This window comes from Benincasa hispida, chromosome 2, assembly GCF_009727055.1.
Source record: "Benincasa hispida cultivar B227 chromosome 2, ASM972705v1, whole genome shotgun sequence".
In the NCBI taxonomy this organism is placed as follows: domain Eukaryota; kingdom Viridiplantae; phylum Streptophyta; class Magnoliopsida; order Cucurbitales; family Cucurbitaceae; genus Benincasa; species Benincasa hispida.
Window position 1 is genome coordinate 59,938,990 of NC_052350.1, and position 25,897 is coordinate 59,964,886.

A 25,897-nucleotide genomic window follows, 5' to 3' on the forward strand; every position below is an offset into this window, starting at 1 on the left:
CAAGGAAAAAAAAAACCCTATTTGATTACATAAACTTTCTGATTTATTAGACTTCAATTAGTTAGTTCCCCTATTTTTCAACCCCACTTTTTCTTTTTGCTTCCTTTTCCCATGATTTCTAAAACCCATTCAATTCAATTCGTCGTGCAAGGAGCATTTGTAATTTTCTCCATAATAAATTGCAAGAGATAGACTATTTCTTTCGAGCAAGTTATTACATGTGCTCATCATTGAACTATGCTCATTTTATTGATCTACATAATAATTAGAGTACTTGACGTGATTGAAACAACTAATAATCTCTTCTCTTTATGGAAAATGAAAATAATCTGAAATTACAATAATAGGCATTCTTTGGAGATAGCCAAAAGGTCTATTGAAAAGGAAATGGGAGGGGAGATTGGTTGGGGCCTAAAAATGGAAGATCGAAAAGACAGCAGCAAATAAATCTAGAAATAGAAGTAATGTAGAGATGGAATGGCAGAAGGCCACCATTTGCATGAAACCAAAGAAGAAATTCAAAACCATGTGAAGATTAGGCTGTGACCCACTTTCCTAGGAGTTCAAAATTGGCTGAATAAATATGAATAATAAATAATATCTAGTTCCAGTTGTAAAATTACAGAACTTCCTTCAAACAACCATCTCAAGAACTAGGTCAAAATTAAAGTTGTATAACCAAACAAAAATCGAAAGAAGTGGCCAAAGCTTTTGCAACAATTCTACCCAAATCTAGGGGTGAGATATAGACAACATAATAGATTAAGAAAAATAAAGTAACATCTGATGTAGATATCCCTATACTGGTGACAACCTCTCAAGAAGGGGAAAAATTATTGTTAAAAGACCAAAAAAAAATCTATCTGGTAACAAATTTATGAAGCAGCCGAATCCAAATCCATGTTGCTTCCTGGAGCTAGTTGTTGAAGCTGAATCCCTCTCGTGGCATCCAGTAAAATCTTCCATTGTTTCCGAGACAACGCGCTACTTTATGCCAAATTTTGTCCTGATAGATTTAAAACTGATTTAGAAAAAGAATCCATATGGCTTTCATTGGTCATGTAGAAATTTTCGCGGTAAAATTGTTTCATCATCCATCATCCTAATACATGAACTTCATGAACTGATATATTCAATAAAAATGAATCTATATTGAACAGAATATTGAGCTAGGTCATCCGAAAGTCTCAACCAACAAGACCTGAAACAGTAAAAAGACGTGCAATGCAACAAATGCCCTATGTGATGACATCATAAGACTATATTTATGTAACATCGATACTTTAAAGCAGCAACTGCCTTCACCAGGCCAAAGTAGAGTTAATGTCGCCTAAACTCACCTTGATAACTCAACTCTGCCTTGGCCTGGTGAAGAACATTTGCCATTGATCTCAATAATTCTCCTTTTCTTTCACAAAACAAAAATAAATAAATGAATAAATGACAAAAAAAATAATAATAACTAAGAAAGGGAATATCATTCCTCGGAAGTCAAACTTAAAAAAGATAAATTTATTTCACAATTGATGAAATGGTCAATCATAGTTGAGATAATACATTTGTTTTAAGTTAACTGATCATACTTCTGTTGTTCGATGCTACAAAAATGAGAGAACTTTTAGGACTGTGAAATACCCATGGGAAAGGTTTAGGCTTTAATTGTTTGTGCTCCACTTAGAGATTTCTGAATGAACCTACTTTCTGATGGCATAAGGAGACCAATAGCATCTATGGGATTTACATGACTTGTTGACGCTCAAGGGCAACGCTCACATGCTAGCTCTAAAAGCCACATTGATTCTTTATAAATAAATTGAAAGATCATTTAATTTTCTGTTCACTTATAAAATTTGGAAGAAATTCAGGGGAAAAGTTGAAGAAGATACTCAGCATGAGCATACCTCCTCCACACCCTAGGCTTTTTCAACATAACCCTGGTAGAAAAAGCAGTTCTAATTCTTGTGGAATTTTAAGGATGCTAAGGTGGAATCTCAATTTCAATAGAGTTCTCAATGCAAAGGAGGACATAAAGGCACAACTTCCAACAACCTTCGCATTCCCTTTCAAGTTCACGCATTTAGTCCTACCCTAAGTCAATCTTCCACTTTCTTAGGGACGCAAAAACAAACTCCCAAATTGCCAGCCAAGTAATTCCACGACCTACAGGCAAAAGTACAGCTTCCAACAACCATAATCATTTATCTTATTAACAGACAATGTCGTCCCACTCTTTTTCTTTGCAAGTGACTAAACACAAACTTCTTCAACATAGTAAAAATATTTGGAATAAGCTTCAGGCCTCAACATCACTCTGAGTAAAATTGATGGCAAGCCTAAAACAGCATCGTTTTGGGAAAGAATTGCTGAACACAAAAATCTAGAGAACACAAATACACAGGACACAGGCAAGACATAGCAATACGTCAATTTTTAACAAATAAGGATACCGGCAGGTTGGGGATACATTCTTTTTTTAGTATATATGTAAATCCAACATAAAAATGCTGAGTCTGCCCATCTTCTTTGTTGGTCCGTGAAGGGGAAAAAATTTTAAAAGAAAATCTTTAAATAATAATTTAAAATAGGTAACCATTACCTATCAAAAATCAACAACTGGTTTTGAGGTTGCATGAACAACTAATTATTATTTTTTAAAATGACATTCAATAGGTCAGTCGGTTTGAGCCTTTCTTGGACACACCAACCGACCGACCACCGACTGCATAAGTTGTAAAATTGATTGAACCAAGTCGGTACTCACAGTAGCCTCCGTTTTTTGATTTGGTTTGTTCCCTCCTACTATCGAGGATGCAACACATTGGCCCTATCAAATAACCCTTGTCCATGCTTCTCCTTGCCTTATAGATTGACCAGACAGAAAACCGCCACTGTGAAAGAGACTTGGAATGTTAATCATAGTTTTTGGGACCTCAATCTTGTGAGGAATTTGAAGGACGAGGAGGCCTTGGAATGGGCTAACCTCAGCATGAGCTAGGCACTGATCACCCTCTCTCAATCAGGCAAAGCCCAGTAATGGGCTCTCAATCTCGATCGGCATTTCTCATCCAAATCCCTCTTAGTTGATATGGGTGATAAAAGTAATATTTTGGAGACATCCTTGACTAGAGGTATATGGAGAGACAATTATCCAAAGAAAAATATTTTCAGATGAAAACAAAACCTCAAGTATTCAACTTTATTAGATAATCGGCCTAAAATAAATACAAACCAGCCATTTTAGAGCCTGTTGTGACCAAGAGGTAGTTGTAACAGTAACTACCATATCCTGAGCTGTAAAAATAAAAGCAACTCAAGACTTCAAAACACCTTAAGTCTTACCCCTCCATTTTATTTATTAAAAAAAAAAAAAATCCTTACTAAAGAAATAACTAAAGATTTAAACAAAGAACATCTCACTTTCAAGATTATAACAACTTCTTTAAAGAGTTGCAAAGATTGTACAAGAAAGATAAAGATCAAAGAAAGATCTTTAAAGATAATAAAAGATCCTCAAGAAAGTACATAAAATACCAACCCCCAAGAATTAAACTTGTCCTCAAGTTCAAGTAGCCAAGGAAAAGGAATCTGAAGCATGGAACTCGGATAAGTCATTTACGTTGGAAGTAGGATGTGGGTGTAAACCTTTAGGCATTAGCTCCAATCTTTTGAAGAATGTGTACTGGACCAATGTTCGTTGGGGCAAGTTTGTAGTGATGTCCAGAAGGCAGTCGTGACTTACGTAGATAGACCATCACCAAAACTCCAACAGCAAAAGATTTGTCACAAAGATGGGTATCAGCGCAGTCTTGTATTCAAGGTTTAACTTCACCGAGTGGTCACCAATCCAATCGGCCATCTCCTCATCTTCTCCACCAAAATCAATAGAAGATGGTAAATTAGCTAGGTTCATAGGCAATTGAGGCAAGGATATAAACACTATTTCAAAAGGGGACTTCCCTACAGACCGACTCTTCATGTTATTGAAAGCAAATTCAGCTTGTGCCAATGAAATATCCCCTTGTTTAGGGCAAGTGCCACCCAAATATTGAATAAGATTGCCCCAGGTTCTATTTGTCACCTCAGTTTGAACATTTGTTTGGGGATGACTCATTGTGCTGAATTTAAAACTTGTATCGAACTTTTTCCATATAGTTTTCCAAAAGTGGCCAAGGAATTTTACATTCCTGTCAGACAGGATGGATTTAGGAATCCCATGAAGTTGGACAATCTCTTCAAATAATAGAGTAGGCTATATGAACTGCATCAGATGTCTTTTTGCAAAAAAAAAAAAAAAAAAAAAAAANAAAAAAAAAAAAAAAAAAAAAAAAAAAAAAGAATGTGACATTTTGCTAAAATGGTCAACTACAGCAAGGACCGAGTCAAGCCCACGTTGTGTCTTACGAAGTCCAAGGATGAAATCCATGAAAAGATCTTCTCAGATGGTTTGCAGAATAGGTAATACTGTATATAATTCTGTATTTTAAGAAATTCCTTTCGAAATTTGATAAGTACATCTTTTGACAAAGTTCTTAACATCCTATCATATTTTAGGCCAAAATAACCGTTTAGACAAGAAGTCAAGTGCTTTTTTCTTGGCCAAAATGATCTGCAAGGCCACCAGCATGAACATCCTTAAGCAAAGCCTCTCGAGGAGATCCATATGGAATACACAATTGGTCACCTTTAAAGAGAGCCATTTAAAAGATGAAAGTCACCCGCATTAGTATGTGAAAAACAAGAATTCCAAATGTTTGCAAAGTCAGGGTCAGTAGAATAAAGTAGGAATCCGTTCAAAAGCAAGGACTTCGCCCTTTACAATGCGCAGTAGGTGATGTTTGCGGTTAAGAGCATTAGCAGAATTGTTAGTTACACCAGAGCAATGCTTGATCACAAAATCAAACCGTTGAAATGAATGTAATCCCATGTGTACTAATTTCTTTTGAATATGCAAAAACTTCAAAGAGAAGTGGTCGGTAAACAAAACCAAGGTAGTACGAGCTACCTTTGTCCCATAACGGTTAGACTTGGATAACCAATGTGGTACTTAAGTGGCTTGGCTCTCTCACCTCAATAGCTGGCTTTTGGGATGTGGTTCTCCAAGGAGTTTAAATACGTAACAATTGTATTAGAGCCAGTTGTTGACATTCCGGAGAGGAGCACCAGCGAAGGGTCCTGACCGAGTGTTTCCAAGTGAAGTACCGTCGTTCTAGCCGCAGAATGGGGTATTGTTAGGAACCAAGGGGCTACCTTTGTCCCACATCGGTTAGAATGGGATGACCAATGTGGTACTTAAGTGGCTTGACTCTCTCACCTCAATATCTAGCTTTTGGGGTGTGGTTCCCCAAGGTGCTTAAGTAACTAACACACTCTCCTTCACTTGTGGGCTTGAAAATTTGTAGAAGACTCAAGTGGAAATCAATATTAATTAGGAAAAGATAAATAAAGGGAGGATTGAACCACTTTAATAGCTTTTTCTCTTTCTTGCTTCTCGTTTCATAGAACGCGTAGTTCCTTATTAATCGTAAAATACTTGCCCAAATCGCTATATTAAATAGAAATTTTATTATCGGATTTTCTACCTAGGGTTGAGAAATGGTTTAAACACCAATTCCACAGGTAAAGGGTTTGGTATGTAAGTAAAAAGGGCAGCTGATTCGATGGTTGATGGGGAAGAAGGGGTGGAAATGGAGAAACAGCATTACAAAGATTTGGACACTAAGATCCCTTGTTATGATACCATGTTAAATCATTGATTGACCCAAAAGCTTAAGTTGATGGGTAATGGGTTATGGTAAATTTAATTACAACAACACTTTATCAGAATCCAACTTCACAATTACCACCACTTCTACACAACTCCTGATCCTCTCATCATCACAATTGAAACCCATAATCTGGCATTTACTTTTGTTAATCTCAAGGCCAGACAAATCTTCAAAGAACGTCAAGGTATGATAACGGAACTTCATTGCCAAAGCAAAAGAAAATAGTGTCATTGGCAAATTGAAGGTAAGAAAGAGCCACATTCTCCTTTCCAACCTTAAAAAGCTCAATGGTTTTCCCTTCAACGCTCCTAGAAACGAGTTGCTTAGAACATATACAACAAGCAAGAAAAGAAAGAAGGGTAAAGGGTCTCTCAGTCTAAGCTCATATGAAACCAAAACTTTACCCCTACGGTAACCATTAATGAGGAAAAAATAACCAACATTTCTCATATGACTCCACATCCACATCCTCGCTTATACCTGAAAGCCTTGTTTTTCATTTATAGCCACAACGAATTAACGTAAACACGATGGTCATCTTCTTGGTAATTTTTTTGTGTAACGGTTTCTATCTTTTTTATACATGTGAGTGTTCAAGCTAGCTTGGACACACCTTAATAATTCCTATGGGACTAACACCTGCCCCTACTACATCTAATTGTCAAGGTAACTCATAGAGTAGAAAATTCTAGGTCACCATGACTTGAACTAATTCCCTCTAAGCTCTTTATTATTTGCATGGCCCTTATTGATCTCCATGAGGTGAACCGGCAGTTTTTGCATAACAGTTTATGAAAAATGTTTACACATCTCTTGTACAAAACTTAACAAATTCATTGCAGAACATAATATCATTTTGCATTTAAATAATTATTCACCAGACAATGCTTTCTAAAGAAGAAGAAAGAAACTACATTAGATAAAAGTAATGTTCTAAAGAAAAAGAAAAAAAAACAATCATTAGATAAAAGCAAGGGAATATCAGGTTTAAAAAAATTATATAGAAACAGTCTTTCACTAAAAGAAATAGATTTTAAAACTCAACTACAACAAGGCGCAAGACATTCCTCACCTTGTATTAAGCATTTTGCTGAACTTGCCGATGTATTTGTAGAAGCCAATCAACATAACCATTCGTGCCACCCACTTGGTCCTCAACAAGATTTGCTAGAAGGAGGAACCCTTCTCTAGGTTGTTCACCTTGTCTAACGAGATGAGATAGCTGATAGTATGAAGCGTCAGTTTCTCTAAATTTCTGGAGCGTCTCTAATAGTTTTCTTGACATTACATTATCATGATCACTCAGGATGACCTGAATTTTCAAAAACGAAAACCATTAATAACACCAGAGAAGCAAAGTACAATTAAGCTAATTAATTGAACATAGAGAAAACAAAAGGAGTAGAAATAATCAGTTCAATAATACACAAAATAAGCAATTAACCAAGGTACCATGTGGAATCTAGAAAAGAAAAAAGGTGAACTTTTTAGAGAGAGAGAAAGCATAAGTGCTGAGTAATCTTCCTGCATCTGGAAAACACAGATGCTAAAAGCTCAACAAGTCTGATATGGTGGAGCTGGAGCAGCAAAATTTCTAACCATGGTGATAACCTCTTTTCAAGAAAGAATATAGACCTTTTCGGTCCTTGAATGATATTCCAAGTAACATTCTAGTGGAAGTGCGGCATAAAAGTAACTTTTATAAAGGTATTAAGGTACTTTGGAATAGTTTTTTTTTTTTTTTAAGTACAAGGAGAGTGGGGATTTAAACCTCCAATCTCAAGGGAGGTAATACTCAATTACCATTGGGCTATGTTGTTTAAAACCTTTTCTTTTATAAAAACAATAGCTTTCATTGAGAAAAATGAAAGAACACAAAGATATACAAAAACCAAGTCCACAGAATAAAACCAAAGAAAAACTCCACTAAAAAAAGGTTTGCAACTAGGTATGATATTGCCAAGAGAGTAATTACAAAAAGTCTAGGTAACTAAAGTCCAAAGAAAAGCATGAAACATCACCAAAGACCCAATCTCGCTAAGGTCCCCCTCCACACCCTAAAACACTCTATTGTTTCTCTCCCCCCAAAGATCCCACAATAAAGCACATCCCTGGAAAACCAACGAAAACGGCCTTTCTCTTTGAAATGCATATGGGACTCCCCGATCATCAACCGAACATATGCTGTTTAAATCCTATTTTTCATCTTTAAAAAAAACATCTCATTAAAGTTTGATTTTTTTTAATAAAAAAAGCATATTTGATGGAGAATTTCTGAATTGCTTCTTGGTTCAATTGTTATTTGTTTTTATTGCAGGCTCACGAGTTATCCTAACCAACTTGTTATGGTTCAAATTGTTGAAAATAGGGTTATTAACCTAGGAGAATTTATGTAATTGTGTAGACCCCTAGGGCTTTCTACCGTCTATTTATACAGTGTGTCCCTGTGTATTCAGTGAATCAGATTTAAAAGAATAAGAAAGTCTTTATATCGTGGTTTTTCTCCCTGTACTAGGGTTTCCACGTAATCTTTGTTGTTCTTCTCTTCCCTATTCTTTATTTTTAACATGGTATCAGAGCTCGGTGACGAAACCCTAGCCGTTATAGAAGATAATCAATCTCAATCTTCTTCTGTTGATGGGTCTTCAAGTTTTGACATGAAAACGGCTATCCGAGCAGCTGTAAAAGAGTGTTTTCAGGCTGCCCTACTGAAGTTACTTTCTGCTGTCCAATTACAGTCATTGGAGAGTCGCCGTCAGTGGGAGCCACCACATCAGATCGCGCCGATTGGGCTTCTCCACGCAGAAACGAGCTGAACTCGGGAGTAGCAGATGGACCGTTCGGTCGCGATCGGAGCTGGCCGAGAAGAGCAGACAAACAATGATCTGGGAAGAATCGACCAGCAGGTGGAGTGTCCGGTCGCGATCGGAGCTGGCCACAAAGAACAACCGACCTACGACCTGGGGAGAGTCGACCACGATTTAGGCAGAATCGGTGGGAGAATCGACCACGATCTAGGCAGAATCGGCAGCCTTGGACATGAAGAACAAGCTCATTGGTCCGATCTAAGCAGAACGGGTACCGGTCTGGAGCGAACCGAGTCGTTCCGGGTTGAACAAGGGCAGATCGGATCATTCCAGGTTGAACAAGGGTAGACCCGCAATGGGCAGACCCGACCCTTCGACTTCCGCTCCAATCCAGTGGGTTTTGCGCCGGCCAATCCTTCCACGACAAGGCCTTCGCTGCTGCAAGGAATGACTTCGGGCTGGATATCTTGAACAGCCCAGCCGACCAGCACCGTTTCCAGCCGCTTGTAGTTCAACCCATTACCCAGACGATGTGAGACAACGGTTGGCTTACCTACAACAATAGATTTCTGATTTGGATACAATGTTCGATACAAATCCTCAATCAGTTTATTCAGAAAATCCGGTAAACTCGTTACCTATTGTGCCTAATGTTTCCTACTTATCTGGTTCGATGGGTAATTCTGCAGGATTTATCAAAGGGGAAAAATTAAATGGCTAGAATTATTTCTCCTGGTCCCAATCAATCTGAATGGCCTTGGAAGGGCATCACAAGTTTGGATATTTGACAGGGGAAATTCCAAAGTCGGCCCCAGGTGATCCACAAGAACAAATTTGGAAAGGAGAAGATTCGTTGTTACGTTCTGTTTTGGTAAATAGTATGGAACCCCAGATAGGAAGGCCATTGCTATATGCTGCAACCGCCAAGGATATTTGGGAGGCAACGGAAGATCTATACTCTAAAAGACAGAATGTCTCTCGGCTATATACACTCCACAAACAGGTCCATGAATGCAAACAAGGGTCCATGGATGTTACTTCTTATTTTAACAAACTATTAATGCTGTGGCAGGAGATGGACTTGTGTAGAGAGATTGTCTGCAACTGTCCACAGGATGGGGCCCAATACTTGAAGATTGAGGAGGCAGATCGTGTTTATGTGTTCTTGGCTGGATTAAACCCTAACTTTGATCGTGTCCGTAGTCGGATATTGGGCCAGCGCCCGACTCCTTCACTCAAAGAAGTCTGCTCTAAAATACGGCTGGAAGAGGATCGGTCGTGTACCATGAATAATCTCATTCCTACTACTGACGCAGCAGCCTTCGTCGCCAAGTCGTCCGGTGCTGATGGTGATAAAAACCCCCCCACCTGTTTATGAACATTGTAAGAAGCTTTGGCATACAAAGGACCAGTGTTGGAAATTACACGGAAAGCCCCCAAACAGCAGGCGACGATAGTCTCATGACAAATCTAATACTAGTCTTGCCCTGGTAAGTGACTCAGTAGATGAACAAACTCAGAAGCAAGCTTCCAGTGACAGTAAGCACAACTTGAGTACGGTTGGGGTGAGTGCGATGGCACAGTTAGGTAATTTCCGTAAAAAAACCATGGATTGTGGATTCAGGGGCCACCGATCATCTTACGAGTTCCTCAGAGTTATTTATGTCATATAACCCAAGTGCTGGTAATGAGCGTATTCGAATTGCAGACGGGTCTTTTGCCATTGTTGCGGGAAAAGACAATATCTCTCCGTTTAATGGTTTAATTCTACGTGATGTGCCTAAAATATCGTATAATTTGTTATCTGTCAGTAAAATAACAAGAGATTTGAAGTGTAAGGCGATTTTCTCACCAGATTCCGTTTTGTTTCAGGATCTGAAATCGGGGATGACGATTGGCATTGCCCGGCACGATAGGGGACTATACTTCCTTTCTGATGAAGCTTCCTCTAGGAATGATTACCAAACTGGGTTTATGTCTTTAAATTTCTCTATTTCTGAACATGATGTTATGTTATGGCATTTCCGCTAAGGACATCCGAATTTTCAATATATGAAGTATTTATTTCCCCATTTATTTCGCAATGTTAGTACTTCTTCTTTTAATTGTGATGTGTGTATTCGTGCCAAGCAACATCGTGTTTCTTTCCGTTCTCAGCCTTACAAACCCTCGAGTCCGTTTTCTCTTGTTCATAGTGATGTATGGGGTCCCTCACCGATTACTACTTCCACTGGAAAACGGTGGTTTGTCACATTTATAGATGATCACACCCGCCTCACCTGGATTTTCATTCTTACTGAAAAATCTAAAGTGTCCTCTGTTTTCCAACAGTTTTATACAACTGTCGAAACTCAATTTAAAACAAAGATTGGGATTTTAAGAAGTGATAATGTGCGAGAATTTTTTAATACCTCCTTCAGGGATTTCCTTGTTTCTAAGGGTATTGTCCACAAGAGCTCATGTGCTTACACTCCACAACAAAATGGAGTAGCTGAGCGTAAAAATCGGCATCTGGTTGAAGTAGCCCGGTCTCTTACGTTATCTGCTACTCTTTCGTCATACCTCTAGGGAGATGCAGTTCTCACTGCTGCCCACCTCATTAATCGGATGCCCTCTCGTATCCTTAATCTTCATACTCCTTTAGAATTGTTTAAAGAGTCATTTCCAACTACTCGATTGGTCTCTGATGTTTCTCTTCGGGTTTTTGGTTGTGTTGCTTTTGTTCACTCCCATGGTCCAAACCGCACGAAATTTACTCCTCGTGCTTAGGAGTGTGTCTTTGTTGGATATCCACTCCATCAACGTGGATATAAGTGTTATCACCCGTCGTCTCAGAAATACTATGTCTTCATGGATGTCACCTTTCTCGAGGATCAGTCGTTTTTTCCTGTTAGTCATCTTCAGGGGGAGAATATAAATGAAGAGACTAACTGGTCATCTTATGCTATTCCTTTAGAGTCAGCGTCCATTCAAACCTTGTCTAACCCTAGTTCTGAGCATGATAGTCTGGTCTTTCCTACCAATCAAGTTCCTTGGAAAACTTACTACTGGAAGAATCTCAAGAAGGAAGCAGTGTCACCTGTTAAACTAGAACTGTTGGCTCCAGTGTAGGAGTCAGACCCGCCATCAGGTCCAAGTACGTATATTCCTGAAATTAATGATGTTGATACATGTATGGAGACTGATGAAGGCAGGCAAGACAAGGGAGAAGGTAGCAGTAATACTAAAAGGGTAACAGAAGGGGAAACTGCAGAGGATGAAATGATTGAAACTGCAGAGAATGAAATGATTCTTGCTAATGATGATGTGGAAGATACTACTAAAGTTTCTGATACACAGATAGTCGATCATGGTGAGGAGCCTGGAGAGGTGAAAGAACGTGATGCATCACTTGATCTTCCTATAGCTCTAAGGAAAGGTACTCGTTCATGTACTAAATACCCTATGCATAGTTACATGACGTATAGTAATCTAGCATTCGAGTTCAAAGCATTCACTACTAGTTTGGATACTGAGGTGGTTCCAGATGACATAAGTGTTGCAATGAAAAAATCAAAATGGCGGTCTGCTGTTATGGAAGAAATAAGAGCTCTAGAAAAGAATAGAACCTGGAAACCGATGACTTTGCCTGAAGGACACAAGACAATTGGATGTAAATGGGTGTTTATTATAAAGTACAAGTCAGATGGGACGATTAACCGGTACAAGGCTAGACTCGTTGCAAAAGGCTTTACTCAAACCTATGGAGTAGATTATTCTGAAACTTTTTCACCTGTGGCTAAACTTAACACTATCCGAGTGCTCTTGTCAGTCGCTGTGAATAAAGATTGGCCTCTACACCAACTTGATGTTAAAAATGCGTTTTTGAATGGGGAACTTGAGGAAGAAGTCTATATGAGTCCCTCTCCCGGGTTCGAGAGTCAATTCAAAAACAAGGTGTGTAGATTGAGGAAGTCACTATATGGATTAAAACAGTCTCCAAGGGCCTGGTTTGACAGGTTCACAACTTTTGTGAAAGCACAGGGGTATGTTCAGGGGCATTCTGATCACACTCTTTGTATAAAAAAAATCGACATCAGGGAAGATAGTTGTTCTTATTGTCTACGTTGATGACATTTTTTTATCTGGAGATGATGATGTAGAGATCATGAGGCTAAAAACAGAGATGGCCAGAGAGTTTGAAATTAAAGACCTCGGGAAGCTAAGATACTTTCTGGGAATGGAAGTGGCTCGCTCAAAAGAAGGTATATCAGTTTCTCAACGAAAATATACTCTGGACTTGCTAAAAGAAACAGGTATGACTGGGTGTAAACCTGTTGGCACACCAGTAGAATACAATGCGAAACTCGGTGATAAGAATGATAGAATTCCTGTTAATAAAGAAAGGTATCAGCGGTTAGTCGGAAAGTTGATATACTTGTCTCACACAAGACCTGATATTTCTTATGCAGTAAGTGCTGTGAGTCAGTTTATGCAAACTCCTTGTGAGGATCATATGACAGTAGTTGAACGTATTCTTCGGTATCTGGAAGGAACTCCTGGTAAAGGCCTAATGTTCAGGAAAACCGATAAACGATCTGTTGAAGCCTATACTGATTCTGACTGGGCAGGGTCTGTTGTTAATAGAAAATCGATGTCTGGGTATTGTACATTTGTATGGGAAAATCTAGTCACCTAGAGAAGTAAGAAACAAGGAGTTGTTGCTAGAAATAGTGCTGAGGCTGGGTATCGGGCCATGAGTCTAGGGATTTGGGAAGAAATCTGGTTGAAGAAAGTATTATCAGATCTCCAGCAAGATAATGAGCTTTCGATGAAATTGTTTTGTGATAATAAAGCTGCCATCAGTATTGCAAACAACCCAGTTCAACATGACAGAACTAAACACGTAGAGATAGACAGACACTACATTAAGGAGAGGTTGGACAGTGGAAACATATGCATCCCTTATATTCCTTCAAACCAACAAGTTGAAGATGTACTTACAAAAGGGTTACTGAGACAAAATTTTAATTATTGTGTAAGCAAGTTGGGCCTTATCGATATTTATGCTCCAACTTGAGGGGGAGTGTTGAAAATAGGGTTATTAACCTAGGGGCATTTATGTAATTGTGTAGACCCCTAGGGTTTTCTACTGTCTATTTATACAGTGTATCCCTGTGTATTCATTGAATCAAATTTAAAAAAATAAGAAAGTCTTTATATCGTGGTTTTTCTCCCTATACTAGGGTTTCCACGTAATCTTTGTTGTTCTTCTCTTCCCTATTCTTTATTTTTAACACAAATATTCTTTACTCCTATTCAACTATGGAACTCTATTATTTAAATTTTAAAACAACTACATACCTTTGATAGTTCTGCTGCAAAGTCTGCCCCAAGTAAATTCATAGACACATCAGGTGAAAGCACTCTACCAAACCAAACAATAAAGCGAAAGCCGTCGTCATACAAGTACAGGCCTCTGGAATCTAAGCTATCAGCGGCCAGTGGCAATCTTTTCTCTATGCTATTAAGGTCAATAGTCTGAGCGGGAGATGCCTGCAAGTTAGAGTAGAATAAACCTCATAAATTCTGTAAAATCAATGCATGAGAATGTATAACTTCTTTTTTATATATAATGAAATATAAGATTTGCAACCTTCAATAGATACTCATCGAGTCGAATTAATGAGGGATATAAAAGCTTCAATAGGTTTTTAACAGGAAGAATCATCATTGCAAGGCCTAATGCACATCGTTCATCAAGCACAGCATCAGCGTAACCCCCTCGAAGAGGCACTGATTTGCACAATGCTAATCCATATAAAGGCAAGAACTTAAGAGAATCTGGATATATCATTCTGCCTCCCAAGCGATGCTGTACAGCGTAGAGGTTACGATACTCTCTCAAGGCTTTAACAATTCTTTGTTGAACTGAAGTGCGAGCATCCTCCAGCTTATGGGACAGCGTTTTCTCAATGGCTGCAAGTTGTTTCAGTTAAAATTTAGAATAAGAGATTAATAAAGTGAACAGAGGATAAATCTTAATAATTGAGGCTATCAAAATCTCACATGCCAATACATAGAAGTTTGTGCTTAACATACCTAGCCTACTAAACAAGGAAACAATAGCACCAACATCAGCCTGGCGGTACATCTCACCCAAATCTGTAACCACAGGTGCTGCTGCTGTATGCACTCTAATACGTCTCTCTCCACAAGATGCAGTATATCTTTTTATCGTCAAAGAACAAACTTATCGGTTGAACCCTTAAGGTAGAGAAAATAAGTCAATTTTCACTGCAAAAGCCTTCCCTAGACACCACCAACTTTGGAAATATCATTGAACTCAACCAAATCAAGATCAAAGAAATACATGTGCTAGGTAAAAGGAAACAAGCAATCTCATGAGAAAAAACAACAGTTTCATGCACACAATCTTCATGAGGTTACTAGTTTAGATCAAGGTCACAGTGCAACTAGTTATTACCGATTGAAAATTTGATATTAGTTAAGGTAATTTTTCAAAAGTGCAACATATGAGTTTATTTGTATGCCTAAAAATGGGTTACTCGCTATCCTATATTCATTAATTATGACAGAACATTAAGATTGAATACAGATTATGTGTTTTTATATCTATCAAGAAACACTGACAGTACTCTACAGATCAGAAGGAAAATCTTATATGCAAAACTCTTTTTGAAATCTGGCTGATACTCATTCTCACATCTGCGAACCTGGACTACAATATTGATCTCCATGACCAAATGCATGAATATTAAGAAAAGAAAATTGGTGGGGGGAGGGTAACTATTAGGGGAATTAATAGATGTTAGATGGGTGTTGTCCCAAACATTTTACTCAAAGGATACAGCAAGGCAACTTGGAAGTACACTGTCTGAGTTGTTAGTAAGGTCTCTTCATAAGAAATTTGCATTGCAAATGCTTTATCACAATCTACAGCTGGAAGTGCCAATAAATCGGTGCTTCTTAACATAAAATTTCCGTGAAATGATGTAAAGCGGATCCCTAAGAGAACAAATACAAATAATGAGAAGAAAAGTGTTGACCTGTAAGTGATGAAGAAGACGGGCATTCTATGAGAATCAATTTAAAAGGAAAAGATCACCTTTTCCACATCTTATACGCATTACAGCTTCCCAGGCAGTTTCTCTGGTCAAGTCCCTTGCTAACTCATGTCTCAACTTTTCCCCATGAGAGGATGATTGGAAGCCTGGATAATAATACACCTGGCCTCCAGTATATTTTGCCAAAGTCCCTAAATACAAGAGAGAAACAAAGATAATAAACAAATTGTCAGTGCACCAGAAGCAATATTTGCATGTCATGTAAAAAAGATAAAGATGGGTACTGTGAGGATTGTCATTAGATCCATCACAATAATCAGTAAATTTGTAATTAAATAAAAGGAAGGAAATGTCAAGCACCAAGTTGTAACGTACATGGGTGGCAGTAAACATAAAATGTAGACCTAAAATTTCAGTTTCCCCATGAAGCTGACTGAAATAACAAATTTGAATGCACCAGGATTATTGTGTAAAAGTTATTTGCTTAATAAACAAATAACCATTAGGCCTCATTCTTCACAGAAGAAACATGACAACATAAATTGTTCTATGAGTTAATTGGATCCCCCCAAATGAAAAGAAGTGACCACAATGATCTTGAAAGCTAGACCAAAGAAGCTCAAAAAAAATATAATTCTTAGATGTTCAACGGTGATTACGAAAAGGCATAAACAATCATAGCAGGCCCCAGTCAAACTTTTTTTTTTTTTTTTTTGAAAGAGGGAAAAAAGGATTTGAGAGGACAACCCCCAACAAATTCTTAAGATTCAAATTCAATCATGTGACCACAAATACATTCTCCAGAGACAATATGAAGGGATTCCTTGTCCCTTGGCCCATTAGTCTGTTCCTCTTGATCTTTTGGATCGAAAGGTTTCCATTTCTTATCAAACACAAATAAATAAGAGATGATAAACCTGAGGCATACCCAAGGAAGCAATATCTGTATACTTGTCACTAAATGCATAGACATTGACCCCAATTTGGAACTTGGTAAATTCAGCAGCCATTTGTTTGTAGAATGGATCCTCTGGCAGTCTTAGTAAATGTTCTTTGTCTGTTCCATAAACACGAAGATCATCTCCACGCAACTTCAAGCGGCCAACACCAAGAGATGGCAACGTGTTTTGAAAAATTAACAACTTCCCCCCCAGTTGGCTCTGCAAAGAAGGTGAAATGAAAAGATGAACCAATGGTCATATAAAACTCTTTATTCTAGATCAATTTGATTATAGATGGATTTACAATATTTTTTAGAACTCAAGGACACAGTTGTACAACCTATAGAACAAATCCTATTCAAGTAAGGTCGTAGATGAATTTACAATATTATCCACATGTTTATATTTTAATTCAATGACAAGGAACTAACAATGTTTACATGATAGAACTAGAAATACAAATATGACATTGGTGACTGATTTAAAAGGTGTAAATAACACACCATAACCATAAATGCTGCTTTAAGGGCCGGGCCAAAGGCAGATTCAACATTCACATTGTCCTGAAACATGGACGGCAAGCTATCTAGGAATGATTCCACCACAGTTCTTGATTCAGACAAATTGACAAGGAGATCATCTGGCAAGGGTACAAATATGTCATCCAGATCGGAAACCACCATCATTTGCGGCTGAGTCAAAGTCGACTGCAAAAGAAACAGGACTTTTAGCATGAAGTATCAAAATTGGGGTAAATATACAATAGGAACCTATCCTTCCTACCTTCATATTATAGAAATGTATTGTGCTGTCAAAAGTCGCAAAACCTATTTGTGTTCTAGTTGAACCAGGCAGCTCATCCAAGCATGACCTAATTGTTTGTGCCACAACCTGCACAAGGAAATAAAATTTTGACATGCTGAAAATTAGGCATTCATTGTTTGATAATCCCTCAATTAAGTATTACTGAATTTGAAACACTTTCTTCCGGGAGATATTGATCAGATTTTAGAAAAAAATAATAATAATAATAAACCAATTATCATGGAGAAAAATGATAGTATACCCAACGAGGAGCAAACCACAGAAACAAAATATGAAAATAACAAGGAATTGCTCCAATGTTGAGAATAAGAATGGGAAAAACAATATATATATATATATATATATATACACACACAACTTTTGATGAGAGGAAGGGTATGCGTAGAAAGTCAATTATGTTCAGGAAAAATATGTGTGTGTGGTTTTGGGCCCAATGGTATAGGTATTTGTCTCCCACCTCACAAAAGAATATGTGCGAGTGGTTGGGTAGCAGGTGCATATAAGAAAGGAAGTTAGAGAAGAAAAGTTAGTTATCATTGTAATGTGTTCGGAAGGACACACCCTTAAACGTCTGGATTCTATACTCATGTAATTTTGAACAAGAAACAACTTCTCACTGATATAATGAAAATGGATAAATGTTCAAGGGAAAGAAACTCCCAAAGGGAGTGAAAAAGAGAGAAAAAACAAAGATAGAAAATACAACCATATAGAGAATTACCATGAAAATAAATAAACATTAAAAAACAAAGAACTAATCCAATAATTGCGCCTGAATGATTAAGAGCTTGCGAACAAAATGTTGAAGAAACCACCATTAGCTACTTCAAACCTTCAAGCCATAAGAAATGTAAACTTGCCCCAAGTGTGATTCGGGCCCAAAAAGAAAATCAAAGGATCATAGATGGAAGGAAATTTTGATTGTGTGTATAACCTCCTTTGAGGACTTCCAAAATCTTCAATTTGCTTTCCTAACAACCATTGGATTCTACATTTACACAAGTAATGTCTTTAGAGATCCACAAAGATTTGAGGAACCTCCTAACTTCATACCCCTCAAATTTCAGGACAAAAGTTTCTTGGAAGCAGTAAGAATGATCACTGTAAGGCCGCTTAACACTTCCCCTTGCTACAAGGGAAAGGTATTTCACACAAAATCACAAATCTCAGTTAGTTTTGCATATCACTGAAGTCAAGGCATTGAAATGGAACTTTGTTTTTTTCTTTTTTTTACATAGACCTTCCAACCCACCAAAACCCTAGCCCATCGAAACCCTAGTCACTTCCATCCATGGCTGTCACCTCCGACTACATCTTGCCGAAACCCTAATCCTCCACCTCCTTCGTCCAAATCCCTAGCCTTCTTCGTCAAAATCCTAAACCATCATTGTTCTCTCTCATAGAATCCGTAGTGACCAACATCCATTGCGGTTGCTGCCGACTATGCAGACATTTCTGTCCACCTCTCCCCTTCACCCTCAGTCATCGATCTCCTTTGTCATCGGCCGTTCTCGACTCTCCTTCTCTACCTACCTCTCTACAGTTTTTGCTTCTTCTTTCACCCACCTCTGGTCTTTTAACCACTCTTTCTTCCACTGCCTTCTCTTGCCTCTAGTCGATGTCTCCATCATTTCCTCCGGTCACCGGCCACTGTCTCCACGGCCTAGGTTGTCTCCTTCAACTATTTTTGCTTTTCTTGAGTGGGTTACAGTTTTTTGCTGTCATGCTGCTAGGCATCCTTCAATTTTCTTCATGCCATAAGACTTTTAACTCAATAGAGATGATGAGTTATATTCTTCGGTTTTATCCTTGATTGAGTTATTACAGAATTCAGTTCATCTATTCTTCTCCAAAAAATATCAAATGACTCTAGTTTCATTTGTTTGTCTAAGTTTAAATCATTATTGAAAGATATTTTGAATGTGCTATTTGGCCCCCCACCGGGTGGTAGGAAAAATCTACATGTTCCAACTGGTTTCTTGAAGAAAGGTTGGATGATTTTCTGGGAGATGATTAGAGATTTTCTCATCAAAGTGGAGTCATGTTTGTTGTCCTCCCCCCGGATTGGGTTTGGAGTGTTTCCTCTGAATGGGATTAGTGAGTCTTTAGTTTCAATTTCCGCAGATGATTTGAAGGTGCCCAGAAACTTTGAGGACAATCCTCAGCGGGTTTTTAATAATTTTTTTAGTAGTACTCCTCCTGACAATGTTTCCTCTTTTTGGGTTAGGAGAGATAAGGAAGTGTTGGATATGAACTGCAACAATCGTTATGTGGTTTTTAGAGTGCTTGCCTACTATACATGGAAGGATATTTGTTCCGTTTGGAAGATTATTTTCAGTCTAAAGTTTTAATCAATCCCTTTATGGTTGATACGGCATTGATAAAACTTGATGATAGCTTTGGTGATATGGATTTTGATGGAAAATGGAGGAAAATGGTAACTTTCATTTGAAAATTGGTCTTACAAAGCACATTCTCATCGAAGTTTATTGTTGGATATAGGGGTTGGCTTTTGTAAAAAAAAACTTACGTTCCCTTACATGCATGAGGTTTATATTATTGATAACAGTTAACAAGGTGAACTAGGAAGCACATATACTTTATTTTGGATGAAGTGTCGGTGTCGGACATGTGTCCGACACCGACACACACCTTACAGGTGTCAGACACGCAAATTTGCGTGTCTTTTTTTATTATTTTTTTAAATTTGGTTCCAGTTCTTTTGGTCTAGTGGAGGTAAGTAATGAAAAGTTCAAGCTTTTCTACCTTCTAAAGTAGTTTATCCTCTTGAGGAGTCTTGTGCACGTCTCTTAATAGCAGATTCTCAATCGCTAGACAAACTACACCCATGGCCTCCTGGTATGAATTTCAACCAAACGGTCATCAATATCCCGAGATCAAATATTCATTTTGTTAAAGAAGTTTCAAGTTGTTCACCCCGAAGAACAATCCTTCTATTTACGATTCAGATAGAGAATCAGTAGTTAGTGTAAGTAATGAGGATACTATAGACTCTTAGGATAATTCAAAGGTTAACTTTGCAAACGGTTTTGATACCTTATTTTCGAATGGATAAAATGATCGACCAAATAAGTCACTCATTATTCCTGCCAAATTCTATTCTTTTTTCTTTTTTTAAAACGGAAACAAACTTTTCATTGATATAAATAAGAGAATAATGCTCCAGATACAAAGTTCCAAATTCAAGAATACAAAAAAATTATAAGCATAGTAATCCGGAGGACTAATTGAAAAATGTGCTTTGCAGTAGAAATCAATACCACCTTGTTTTTCTTTAGTTAAAGTCTAGCTTGGTGGTTATGTCCAGGGATGGAACTAATATGGTGGAATTCTCATGGCCTTGAGACTAAGCCTTACAGTTCTGCTTTAAAGAAGTTGTGTTTTTTCTAGCAGTTTTCAAGCTTGGAAGCGGCACTTGAAATGCAGTTGGTTTGGTTTTCTCTTGATGTAAAGTCTCGATTTCCTCGTTTATTCAAGATATCTTGCTCCCATTCAATTGTGGAATGAAGCTCACAATTTTGGTCTTCAAGGAGTATTTTCCTTGGTTGCTCGCAGGTCTTTTGTTGGCATTGGATTAAAAGTTTTTGTGATCTGGGTGTTGGTTTGTTCGGTTTTTAAGAGTTTGCTCATTTGGGGTTTTCTTTTTATTGTCTCTCAATATTATTGTCTACCTTTGTAGTACTTTTTTTTATCTCCGCTCTTGAAGATTATTGTATCTTGGAGCATTAGTCTCTTTTCATTTTTTGAATGAAAAGTTCTATTTCCTTTCCAAAAAAGAAAAGTCAAGGCATTGACATGAGTTGCCCTCCAAACCTCCTCCCACAACTTCTTCGAAGAGAGTTTGACCCATCAAAGGAAGAGAGGAGAGGAACTTTTTTGAGACTTTGGCCTTTCAAAATCTTCATTTAAAATTTCTTTAATTTTTTGAACCTAATAAAGGACCACACTTTACTCAAGAGTCTTTCAAACTCTCTAAAAATTATGTTGTTCCTTTCTCCCAAAAGCCTCCAAACAATAACGCACACCTCAATGTGCCCCAAAAGCCTTCCTTTCTTGCAAAAAGGAGGATGAAGAAAGAATTTCTCAATCACATCTCTGCAGGTTGCAGCCCCTGTGTCTAGCCAAACTCAAACCAAGCTAAAAATAATAATAATAAATAATAATAAATAAAAAGCTCCAAACTGCAAACCAATAATCATACAACCAAAGAATATGGTTCAGGTCCTCTGCACTGCTGTAGAGGACACAACACGAAGGCCTCACCAAGTTGGAAACCCTCCTCAAAACCCTACCTAAGATATTAATTCTACCATGGAGAACCTGCCAGACAAAAAACTTTACCACAAAGGTAAATTACTCTTCATGAATGCCAAAATGATGTAGCATAAGTTCTAGGCCATGAGTTGCTTGTTAGTAGGTTGTTAGGTTGTTTGTTAGTTTTAAACCAGTTAAACTGACCGTTAGTTGTTATCGGCTTAAATTTCAGTTGGTTATAATAATGGTAAGAATACCACAACCTAAAAGGTATCTTTCATTCCATATCGTGATCATTCTTTTAGATTGGAAGAACAATTCTCAAAATAGAATTATCTTATGATTTCTCAGTACTTTGGAGCACTAGTCTCTTCATATTCGTAAGGAAAAGTTTGGTATCCTTTTCAAAAAAAAACATTGAAATAAAAAAAATATACAAAAAGAGAAGAAGATGAAGAAAATAAACCAATAATAATTGTAACAATTGTAGTCCATTGGCATGATCTCGCCATTCTGTAGTTTCATTTGATCAATGAGTGATTCTGTTTTCTTTAGAAAAAAAAATAAATAATAATAGTCGAAAAAATTGTATAGAAATGTTTACCTCTAACATCCCACTTCTAACTGCAGCTATAGAAACGTCAATAAGGAAAAAGTATAGTGGAGGCATAGGTGGCCGAACCATATACTCGGTTGGAGCAACAAAATCCACACTACCCTTAGTGAGCTCAGGTCGTTGATCCAAATCAATTCTCTGACCAGTGGCATCCAAATGGGCAAAATAATCTCCTGGAACTGAATAAGGAAGCAGCCTAATTGAATATAATTCAACAGTGCATATAGTGATATACAAAAAGAAATTACATTTTCTCAGCAAATAATACAAAGAGGTATATCTTCCGCTTCCCAAAGAAAACAAAAGCTAATGAAGTGAATGTTTACACACGAGTTCTACGGTAACACTAAATTGTGTGTCCAAGAAAGGGAAGGAGAAAATAAAAAGAAAACTGTATACAGCGTACAGCCTATGGCTAAAATTCAAAAGAAAGGACGTAACTTTGACTCTTAAAAACATTTTTCCTATGCATTAGGCTTCCACGTAAGAAATGTGACTACCTATTGCACCAGGTCATATTTCTAATTCAAGTGTCCAGGAGCCAAGAGAATTATAATTTATCATACCATCATTGAGCAGAGAACAAATGTTGCAGCGCCACTTTCTTCCAGCATCTGTGAATGTGGCATATGGATTTATATAAGTGCGACACCTCCTACAGCGGATGACGCCAGTTGAAGCAAAATTGATAACTGGCACTTCTTCCTGTAGGAAAATAAGAGAAATTTCATAAGGTAACTTCAGCATGCTCAGAAATCAAAATATTGAACAGAGACGCTAACCCCATTAGGAGCTTCTGCAAGTGGACAAACAATTGCTCCGAGAGGTAAATGCCACCTTGAGACCAATGACTGGGAACTGGGAATAGCACTGGTTGTAAAACGTAAATATCTTTGATCGCAGTTCATGGGGTACATCTCGGAAAACAGTTTAGGTTCTTCATCACCATTCAATGGCCTTGGAAGTGCTTTTGGATCAATGCCTGCATCAATTGATCCAGGAATAGATCCAATAGAAAGCGAGTTGAAATCTTCAGCTAATCCTTGAATGGAACCAAGAGGAGGTCCAGTGCCTGGATAGGGCTTTTGGTCCGTAGACAGCAAACCTTGAGAGGCTGCAGCAGGAGGAGGGGGGACATAACCTCCTTGGTGACGAAGGAAAGGGGAAGCTGGTGCTGAAGGAGGAACATACTGCCCTTGGTGACTAACAAAAGGAGGAGGTTGCATTTGTTGGGACTGTAAATCTGCATTAGGTTGCTTATGGACATAACCAGGCAAAGAGGACTGAAAATTAGGCCTGGCTGATGGAAAAGATGGATCTGACATAGGCTGTGGAACATTTGTTGGGGGAGGACCTAAGATTTGAGGAGGTGATCCCATAGGCACTGAAGGAATCTGACTTTGCTGGTGAAAGGAAACTGGGGGTGGTGGTACATAAGCTGCAGGGGGTTGCCCCATTGGTGGAATTCGTGAAGGAGGTGGTTGAGATGGTGAAGTAAACTGCGGAGCTGGGAAACTCTGGAAAGGTCCAGCAGTTGCTGGGACGCTTGATGTTGGTGGGGGTGGAACGGATGGATCAGAATACCTACTCGGTTGCATAGGTCTAAACCCAGGAACCGTTGATCCAACTGCAGGACCCGAGGATGGAGGAAAAGGCATTGTGTTTGGGGGCATAGCAGGAGAGGCAGGTCTAAAACGAGTGTTGTCTGATCCAACTACAGGACCAGAAGATGAAAATGGTGAAGTGGTCTGAGTGGCAGCAAAAGGTGTGGCGGCAGGTCTAGTAGGAAAATTCTGATGAGCAGGATTTTCAGTCCCCATGGGTTCTATTATCGCACTCTCACGCCCTTTGAGTTAATGGGATGCTAGCATGACGCAGACCTGTCCAGCCAACAGGTAAAGAAAACAAAAATCAAGACGATTCTTAAAGAAAAGAGGAATGAATTGCCAATCAAAGCGCAAATAATAAGGACTTCCATGACACAAATCTTACTAAAAAGTCAGACATCTGCTAAGTCTGCGCGAAACCGCGTTTAAATTACAATAGAACGATGAAATGGGATGGGGGCAAAACAATCCCCCAGATTCCGTCTTTGTTATTGTTCAAAATGATTCTTTAGCTAAACAGAAGAATTTCCGAAAGCAGAGGCAGGCATCGAGGAAGCATAACTCGAAAAAGGCATACACAACTGAAACTAATTCACAAGTCAATTGGGTTCGCAAATAATTGCAGTAGAGGAAACAAGATTTGAGAGAGAGAAAATGGTCAATTGATTCCGGGAAAGTCAAATTGGAGCATGAAATCGAAGCTTGCATTGCGTGAAAAGAAAAGAGATCTAGCCCAAGCAAGGAAGTTCTTAAAACACAATTGCAATGAAGGGAATCAAGGGAATCAAGTCGGAAGCAAGTGCTCCCACATCAAGGCAAAGCAAAGCAAGGCAATGAAGATGGCCATGGGTGCGGTGGAATTGAATTGAATTGGCGAATCGAAAAAGGGAGAGGGAAAGAGAGTTACCTTGTGTAGAAGGGTCTGCAAGCAGAGAGAAACACAGTGGGATCGAAGAGCTGGGCGGATCGGAAGCCTGCAAGTGAGAGATAGAAGAGAAGAGAGGAGACAGATCAGTGATTTTAGAAAGCCAACACCTCTCTCTTCCGATTCATTCACAAAACTAATTGAAGTCCTCCAAAGTTTTTACCCCCAAAAACCATAACCTTCGGAAATTGCCAAGAATGACATAATTAACTTTATTATAAGTTTCGGATAAAAAGAAAAATGAAACTATTCTAAGTTTGGGTTATTTTTCGTCGAGAAAAATACTTTGGTCCACCGGCTGGATGATCCAAAAATTAGATAAAAAAAATATGAAATGATTCGATTTTTGAAAAGAAAAAAAAGGTTGAATGACCCTTTTGATGACATCAAATTCTTGTGAAATTACCATAATATATTCACACACACGAAAAAATAGTCTCACTTTCGCTCATCTCGCTCTCTCCTTTTTTTTCACTCACAAATCACTGTGTCTCTCACTCTCTCTTCATTTTCTCACTCACAAAATCACTCCTCTCTCTCATCTCTTGCTCATCGAAGTTGCTCGCATGGACTCGTCATGTCGAAAAAGAAGAAGTACATACGAGAAGAAGCCAGAAAAGAAGAAGATGACATGCACGGGAAGATTTCTCGCACCAGAGAAGAAGGAAAAAGAAAAAAAAAAAAAAAAAAGTATACTGTAACTTCACATGGTCATGACACCAACAAATAGACATTTGACATTTTTTCAAAAACTGGGTCATTTGTCATTTTGAACCCTTAAAATGGGTCTTTTGGGCAATTACCTCAAATACTTTCCCATCCTCGTTAAATAAAAGTTTATACCATTACCTCAAAAAACTTTATATCGTTATTAATTAAGTTGATATTTTACTAAAGAAACAAAAAAGTTGGTATTTTCCAAAGTTATGGGTGGTTGTCGGAGTTGGGGGTTGATCGTTGAGTGGTCGCTAGAGTATGACAACAGTAGTTGCCAACAAATAGAATCATTGAAAACAGGAGGGATGTTTGGGGTGAGTTGGTTAAAATAACCAACTTAACTCTATCAATA

The 25,897-nt window shown here is 38.2% G+C and overlaps 1 protein-coding gene across 3 annotated transcripts; it reads right to left on the reverse strand.

Annotated features, from left to right (window-relative positions):
• Positions 1-569: 569 nt before the first annotated feature.
• On the reverse strand, positions 570-24,987 carry LOC120071056 (protein transport protein Sec24-like At3g07100). Of its 3 annotated transcripts, none has more exons than XR_005480113.1 (15): positions 24,811-24,987; positions 23,079-24,176; positions 22,863-23,001; positions 22,285-22,475; positions 17,364-17,471; positions 17,084-17,287; positions 16,568-16,799; positions 15,681-15,830; positions 15,424-15,580; positions 14,654-14,781; positions 14,208-14,530; positions 13,916-14,107; positions 6,838-7,077; positions 1,341-1,403; positions 570-1,006 (listed from the first exon to the last, which is right to left on the reverse strand). XR_005480113.1 is itself a non-coding variant. In XM_039023063.1 (14 exons), exons 2-13 carry the CDS (start codon positions 24,114-24,116, stop codon positions 6,844-6,846), a joined length of 3,096 nt encoding a protein of 1,031 aa, XP_038878991.1. In that variant the 5' UTR covers positions 24,117-24,176; positions 24,811-24,986; the 3' UTR covers positions 570-1,006; positions 6,838-6,843. The 3 variants fall into 3 exon arrangements, 1 of the variants encoding a protein (XP_038878991.1); XR_005480112.1 differs by having other exon boundaries at positions 1,341-1,408; XM_039023063.1 differs by lacking the exon at positions 1,341-1,403 and having other exon boundaries at positions 24,811-24,986.
• Between the last annotated feature and the right edge of the window lie 910 nt (positions 24,988-25,897).